This window comes from Pterocles gutturalis, unplaced genomic scaffold (assembly GCF_000699245.1).
Source record: "Pterocles gutturalis isolate BGI_N339 unplaced genomic scaffold, ASM69924v1 Scaffold53289, whole genome shotgun sequence".
NCBI lineage: Eukaryota > Metazoa > Chordata > Aves > Pterocliformes > Pteroclidae > Pterocles > Pterocles gutturalis.
Window position 1 is genome coordinate 177 of NW_010130124.1, and position 8,018 is coordinate 8,194.

Here is an 8,018-nt window from a genome sequence, read left to right on the forward strand (position 1 = left end):
GCAGGGACGGAATACAAGAACCTGTCTGTGGTGACTGTCTAATGGTTTAAGCTGAGCTCCACAAGAGACTCGTGATACCTGGTGGGTTCTTTGCTGTGGGTAACAGAGCATTGTTTATTTTTGTATGCGTGACGTATTTTTCTTATTTATGTGGTACGTATGTAACAAAGAAATTGCATCTTTATGGGAATACTGAGATAGTTACAAAGTGTGTAACTATATCAGCGCTCTAACGTTAAAAAGTTGTCCGTGAGGAACAGTAAGATCGAGGCTCCATTGTTCTAATCTTGCAACACGGTTTCAGAGAGCACAGCACTGTCTGAAACCTATACAGAGGAGCCTTCTTCCTCTGAGTATGCATGAACAGGTAGGAAATAAAAACTGGTTGAATAATAGCACATACAGAGGTACACCAGTGCAGTGGTGGTATGCGTATAATGGAGTTAGGCATCTGAAAATTAAATAAAGGTGGTCTCTGACTCTTAAGCTGCAATTTTATTGTTTTAGGTCACTAGAGGGATGGAGAACACCGTGTCTGAACTTCAAGGTAAACCCAGAACTCGCCTTATGGTCAAAAGGGCTGCTTTGGAAGAAATAGGAAATAAAGTTGCAACAAGAGGAACACACATAGCTAAGGTAAGGGAACATTTGAAATCTATCAGTAAGGAAAAGATGGATAACTAGCTCTGTACTAATAGTAATTGTTTTCACTACAGAAAACAGAATGCTCCAAAGCGTCCATAAAGCCTACAAAAGGACCTACGAAAATTACAAATGTACTGCCTAAACCTCCAGCTGCTGTGAATCGAGCACTCAAAGAAACTAGTGTTCCAAAGGTAATGATACTATTCTGGTTCTTAATTTCATTTGTAATTTAGAGCTCTAACTTCAGAATAGTTTGTCTGTAGCTGAATCTCATCTCCCTGCTGCAAAAGCAAAGCCTTTGTACAGAGTTTTTGGTTTAATGCATGTTGTACTTAAAGGCTAACATTAAAGTGTCAGAACTAGCTGTTGAAGTACTGGATGAAGTTTCTGCTTTAGCTGTCAGTTACTAGAAGGTCTTCTGATTCTGTCTGTACAGCATCTTGGTGAAAACTTGCTATCACCGAATGTAAGCTCAGTTTTAACTTCCTTTGTCTTAAGAAGTTGTATTAGTAACTGGAAAAATGTGGAAATAAAGGAACATTGCATCTTAAGTAGTAGATATGCAAGCACTGTAATCTGTTCTTTAGGTTCTGTCTCCTGTCCCTTTGGATGTATCTATGCAAGAGGAGGATTTGTGCCAAGCCTTCTCTGATGTGTTGCTCAACAATGTAAAAGACATTGATGCCGAGGACTGTGGGAATCCCCAGCTGTGTAGTGACTACGTAAAAGATATCTATCTATATCTGAGAGAGCTTGAGGTATGACATACTGAGTCTGTGTTTCTGCAGTATAGCATTAAATCTTGTTGCTCACACAGCTATTTCTCCAACAGGTGCAGCAATCGGTCCGCCCGCATTATCTGGATGGGAAGACAATCAATGGGCGCATGCGTGCACTTTTAGTTGACTGGCTTGTCCAGGTCCACTCAAGATTCCAGCTTTTGCAAGAAACGCTGTATATGTGTGTTGCAATTATAGATCGCTTTTTACAAGTAAGAAAGATGTTTTTTATGTCATGTTTAGATTAGGAGACTTGTTCAATGACTATGCTTTTAAAGGAGTTCAGGATTTATCCTTTCTTTATAAAGCTAAGAACCTACACAATCTGCTCTTTGTGTAAGAGCTCTGTATAATGTAGCATCTTCACTCTGAGGCTGTGGTCCTCCTTGAGCATGTCATTGTAGGGACACTTCTGACTCAAAGTGGAGAATCTCACTTATGTTCTGAGAATGAGCACTGTCATATTGGTATTTTAAACTGATAAATTAGAATCTGTTTATCTAGAGTTTGACTTTTTGGGGTCTGCTTCTTAAATTCTTATATTGCAGAGTCATCCAGTACCTCGTAACAGGCTTCAGCTGGTAGGTGTAACAGCACTGCTTATAGCTTCAAAATATGAAGAAATGTTCTCTCCTGATGTGGCAGACATCGTTTACATTACTGACAATGCCTATACCAGCGATGAAGTTAGAGAAATGGAGATTACAATTCTTAAAGAGCTAAACTTTGATTTGGGACGACCTCTTCCAATTCACTTCTTAAGAAGAGCATCAAAAGCTGCAGAGGTTGGTACTTGTCCTCGTTACCTGGAACTTTCCTATATGTGTTGTAAAAGACTTACCAGGATTGCTTCCAATATTGGTGTCATGTCATCTTGCTTTCCGATTATATGCTGGATCAAGAAATACTCAGTGTAAACTAAACATATTTAGAGCAGAACCCTTCTTTTTAGGGTAATCTTTTGTCTGGTGATCAGCGTATTCCCTGGTAAAAGCAGAGCAGTGCTGCAGTTCATAATTTTTGGGTGCAAATACCGTGTTATTTAAGAATCAAAAGATAAGCTTTCTCTTTGACCTGACCCTTTTTTCCCACTTCAGTAGTTACACTGGAGTGAACTGCTCACACCTGAAGTGGGCTTCAGTTACCTCAACAGATGACTAGGTAACTCAAAGTTAGCTGACTGGTTTAATAAGGATCTTCAGTAATCTTACACTGCCCCCCCCCCGCCACCCTTCGTGTATTACAGAGGGAGCACTTGTATCCCTGGTTGGGCACAGCAGTGCCTGATACTGCAGTTTTACGTTAAATCCCTCGCTTTGTCTAAATCCAAATGGCTGCTAGACTAGGCTGGTTTGGACTCTGGTCTTGATTTTGAGACAAGTGCCTGTTAAGAGAGTCTGGTCCCCAGACCTCAAAGATTTTGTTGACTACTTGTCAGTTAATGAATACAACAAACAATCCTGAGTTATTACAGTAAGGTGAATTGAAACTTTGCGGATTGATCTCGATCCAACAGGCTGATGCTAAGCAACATACACTAGCAAAATACCTAATGGAGCTGACGCTGATAGACTACGACATGGTTCACCATCATCCTTCAGAGATTGCAGCTGCTGCTTCATGCTTGTCCCAAAAGATTCTGGGACATGACAAATGGGTAAGTATTTTAATCAAGCTCTTTGTTCAGAGTTTTTTCCTTCAGTTGATTGAATTTAACCATTCGAACTACTACTTTAGAAAATTGTATTTAGGTGGGCAGTAGTGCTGGTGATCAAATGACAGTTGGACAGCCTGATGCATAGTTGCAGGTAGAAAAAAGAATAAACCACTAAAAACTTGCTTTGTTTTCTGTGTGAGCAATGTGGTATGAAAGGATTTTTCTCTCTAAAGTATTGAGTTACAGAACGCCACATTGTAAAGGAAGGTAGATTTTAGTAATTCTTGCAGTACATGTAGAATAACAAAACCATGGACCATGAATAGTGAATTGTAATTCAACTAGTGGTTACTCTTGGAACCGTTGCTTCTTTTATTATCTGTGTAGTAGAGAAATACGGTTTTTGGCATTGATGTGTCCAGACTTCTGCACACCAGAAGTTGCTTTAACTGACAGGACTACAGTTCCTAGCCAGTGCATTGAAGCTTAGGGCATTTACTGCCTGAAGTGACTGTGCCTTAAGCAGCAAACCCCACTTCTTAAATCTCAAATTTTTTACCGTTATGCTGCAGGGTATAAAGCATCAGTACTACACTGGGTATACAGAAGACAGTCTTTTGATGATTATGAAACATATGGCCAAGAATGTGGTTAAAGTAAATGAGAAGTTAACAAAATACACTGTAAGTATAAATCTTCCTTTTAGCATTTTAGAAATACCTTTGTTGTATATTGTGGCTCCTTAGGTAAATAGTCTGTTATCTTAAAGCATATGCTATTCTGACAAGCCTGGGAGAGGATGCTGCATGAGCACTAACTTCAAAACATTTTAGACAAACTGTTCCCTTGCTACTGAAGTGAAGCTGCTTCACTTCTAACATTGTTTGTTTGCTTGTTTTCCAAGCAGCCAGGCTAACCGACCTAAAATTATCTGCCTGAACTTAAATACTGTATGTGTACATCTTTTTTAACAGTGTTTCTCTACCTCTGCAGGCTATAAAGAACAAGTATGCAAGTAGTAAACTACTGACGATCAGCACCATCTCTCAGCTGAGCAGCGCGACCATCAAGAGCCTGGCTTCCTCGCTGTTGTAACCCTGGGCAGCCAATTCCTGATGGTACATGCACTTTGGCCACCTTTGCCCACTGAGGCAAAACTACTGCTCTTTCTTTGTACATAGCATTCTGGCCTTCCCACAGACATTTCGGACTCACTCAGAAGGGGAAATTTTAAATTTGCTTTGTAATACAAATAAAGCTCCTCTCTTTTTAAAAAAAAAAAAAAATAAAACACTGCGACTGAATTTTTAAGGCCCTGCTTAGATGTGCCTGCAACCTACTGTCCAAGCAAGACATTTACTGAATGTGATTGATACAACTTGCAGTTAAATGTGGATTAATCTCAGTAGTTGTTTCCAATGAGACTCTCCAGGCTTTATAGTGGGTGATATTTAGTAACTTCCTGTTTTCACTCTTAAGGTAAGAAAGAGCAGGCAGACAGTTCATCTTTTCTTGGTGTAACTTAAAGTATACTAAATTATGTACTTTATTTCAGTGCCTTGTCCCAAAGAAGTATACAGGAATTTCTTTTATTGTAGTTGTTGCATTCAAGTTTTCAGAAAAAAACAAAATCGTGTAAATCTTTGTGTTTAGGTGAACATCTGTTCTCTGTCGTTGTATACCTAAACAAAGGGAGCTAAGGTAGGAAAATTCTAAGCCTCCTGTGATGCTAACCACTGTGCACAGGGGCTGTAGGTGTGGAACTAGAGGGATGAGACCTTCTGAACCAGCTCGGCTCTTAAAACCTGCTCCACTTCTTGGACAGATAACGCCGTGGCTTTTCATTGCCTGTCTGCTCACGTACTCTGTCCCCCTCCCCCCCCAATAAACCTCTATACCTGGGAGAATATAGTCAAACCCAACATAAGTAGATTCTTCTTTGGCATTTAACATTTTGCTTTCCTTTAGAAACAAAGACAATAAATGTCAGTTTCTGTATGTTCAAGGAATACGGCGTAAGTACTGCAACTTCTCAAATGAGGCCTCAGTACCTCATTTCATACTGTTTATTAACTTAGTCCTATCTAAGTAATGTGAAGTTACAGCTTCTCAGGGATTCTGTAGTTATACTGAACTAACTCACTGCCTCCCTTCTCCCATCATCTCCTCTTTATGAGTGTGCTGACCCTGATACAGAAGGCAGAAACCCAATAGTACAAAAACTTCCTAGACTTCAGTGCTTGCCCTGTGGGAAGGGTGTTGAAGCTAGTAGTGGTTTTTATCTGCTCAAGCAGGAGACTTTCTTTCCCATAGAATAAAAAAGCCTAGCACTTACTGCAAGTGGTCTTTTGAAAAAACATGCTTGATCCCTTGTTTGTATGAGATTCCCCTGTGGACTGAGGCCCTAGTTTCTAGCTTCCAGAAGCAGCTTCTACAGTCAGTCATCTTAATGGAGATGGAGTTTAAGTCTGCTTACATTAGGCTCAGGTAATGGCTTAGGAGGGAAGGGGATTCAAAGCTACTAGCTTTATCTTAATTCTTATGCAGCTTCTAAATATCAACATACGCAGTTTTTTTAACTGCTCTTGACAAGAAAAAAACGTAATGCACAGCACTTAAGGTGAGCACAGTGAAAATGGTTTGGTCTGGAGCAAAGGAAGGGTTTTTCTTTCTTCAGAAATGTGTGCAGTAAAATCCAACATGTTATGAAGGGATCTGTTTGTATACATAACTGAAAACAAACTGCACGGAGAACAGACCTGTTCAGCTAACTGCTTCTTGTGTTTTATTTTATGGAGGTTCAGAAGGCAAAGCATGAATGCTGATAACTGTATGGCAAGCAACAGCCACTCTGGTGTGGGAGGCAATCAGACTGTAGCAATAACACTTTTTGCTTTTGCCACTTAAAAGGAGTAGTGCATATCTGTAAGTACCTGGCATAAAAATTTTAGTATAACTACTTCATGAGTAAGAACATTATACATTCATACATGTTTCTATCCTATTCAGATTTTATATACAGTATATGATCTGTTTCTATAAATGTACAGCTCTGCATAAAGACACTTCTTAGAACAGGTAGAGCATTAAACATAAATCCAACATGGGCCAGCCATATTATAATATAAATCTTGAAGAAGGCAACATTGTTTAGCATACAGTACTATGTGGTTTTCTGTTTTAACTTCTTGTTGGGGTCCTTAAAAACATCAGCAAACACAAACCAGTTCCTTTACAACTCTGTACAGAATTAGTTAAATATACCATCACAGTAGGTTTTTAGATGGTAATATCCCAGATGAGCCTAAATCTTTTTGACATGTAGCAGCATACTTTACATGTTCTCCAGAATGATCTGCATTAGAGGAAATGTGCATTTAACATCATCTTCAGTAGGTAATTGAAAAGGTTACTGATATTCAGCAGAAGGCACTTACTAAATACACCCCTTTCAAAGTCCCTGGTCCCAGACTGCAAGGCACCTTTCTGTTTCAAGAAGATGGTATGTTTGAGCATTCTTCAGTTACTAGGTGTTAAAACCAGGTTTTAAATAGAATAAATAATTGGTCAGTATGTCCGTTGGTGTATGCTTCTGAGACCGTGCTGGGGATCATTTTCTTCCTGCTCACAGACAACTTTACTGGTGAAAATACTGCTGAGAGTGGCAGATCTCGGAAGAACAGTGTCCTGAAGGCAAGGGAAAACACCTTCAACCACTGGTAACTTCATGCTATTTTTATCTTGATGGGCTTCTATATTTTGGTGACATAATTGTTGGGAAACAGACCTTGTTTCCCCCGTAGTCTTCCTGTCCACCAGCCAGAAGGATCTATCACAAAGAAAGCAAAGTAAGTAGTGAGGCTCTGTAAACCTTTTTGTATACTTTTTTGAGGCAGCCTTGCAAAGGTATTCCATACAGTGATAGCCTTCTTGTGAAGAACTGAGGAGAAATGATCTGGAGAACCTGAGTTTGGCCACATCACTAGAGCTTATGAGGTTGCTTTGAGAAACAGAGTTGGAAATGCTTTATCACTTTTTGGTTCTTGTGCTATAGCTGTGGTTTAGGCTAATCTTCAGCCAGCTCCTGCGACAGAATTACTCTTTTAACTATATTTACAGACCTGCAGTACTGACTAATGCAAACAGGATTGATCTGTCTCTGACATGTTTTTAGGTGTACAGGTTTGATTGGTGTGGGTCTGGAGACTTCTGCTCCCTGAGGTATCACAGACGTTTGCAAGCCTAACGAGGGAAGATAACTGTGGGCTGGCTCAAAAAGTCATGCCTTAACTACTTAGGACAGGGTACCTTCAAGATTAGTACTTAAGTAACAAAACCTTTGATCTCTACGTACCTTCTTTCATTATATCAATCACGTCGTTGGCATTAAAGCTAAGTTCATCTGTGTCCTGAGCATCATATGCATACAGCGCCCTGCACTGCGGTACCTGAGGCTTGGGTTTGGGCTGTGGTTTAGGCCTTCCTCCAGCTGGTGGGGGTCGGTTTGTCGTTTGCCTGCGAGCACTAATGGGAGAAAAACTGTTAAAGTGCTTCAAAGCTTATGACTTGAACCTAAGCTTTATCAACCCCTCTGTCCTAATGAATTGATTGTAAAGAATATCACAGAACAAGGGAAAAAGGATTCTCTTAAATGTCACAACAATTAAAAATAGCGATGTTAAGACTTCCCTGTGAAAGGGACAGAGTTGCCATTTCTTTCCTAGTGAAATGGATGATTAGGTTCAAATGCATAGAAGAAGACATTTTAGTGCTTAGGCTGGAATGTAAACAAATGTGCACATGCAGTTCATGCATATCTTGGCATCTACACAGCTTAGTCTGTCTCTCCCCGTGCCCCAACTTCACCAGGGATTTAGTTTCCAGTATTAAAAAAACAAAGTTCTAGCTCATAGGCTTGCTACATTACCATTTCTTGT

General features: G+C 39.8%; 1 protein-coding gene across 1 annotated transcript; it reads left to right on the forward strand.

Annotated features, from left to right (window-relative positions):
* Positions 1-519: 519 nt before the first annotated feature.
* On the forward strand, positions 520-4,176 carry CCNB2 (cyclin B2). Its single transcript, XM_010080097.1, has 8 exons — positions 520-636; positions 717-836; positions 1,233-1,403; positions 1,478-1,636; positions 1,973-2,209; positions 2,941-3,081; positions 3,654-3,764; positions 4,075-4,176. The coding sequence occupies exons 1-8, from the start codon at positions 520-522 to the stop codon at positions 4,174-4,176; spliced, it is 1,158 nt and encodes a 385-aa protein (XP_010078399.1).
* Positions 4,177-8,018: the final 3,842 nt, after the last annotated feature.

Bases quoted from the DNA above. Each gene is read 5' to 3' on its own strand.
- CCNB2 (XM_010080097.1), top strand. From the start codon at position 520: ATGGAGAACACCGTGTCTGAACTTCAAGGTAAACCCAGAACTCGCCTT. The intron at 2,210-2,940 runs GTTGGTACTTGT...TCGATCCAACAG, and splicing joins GAGCATCAAAAGCTGCAGAG to GCTGATGCTAAGCAACATAC. The intron at 3,082-3,653 runs GTAAGTATTTTA...GTTATGCTGCAG, and splicing joins TTCTGGGACATGACAAATGG to GGTATAAAGCATCAGTACTA.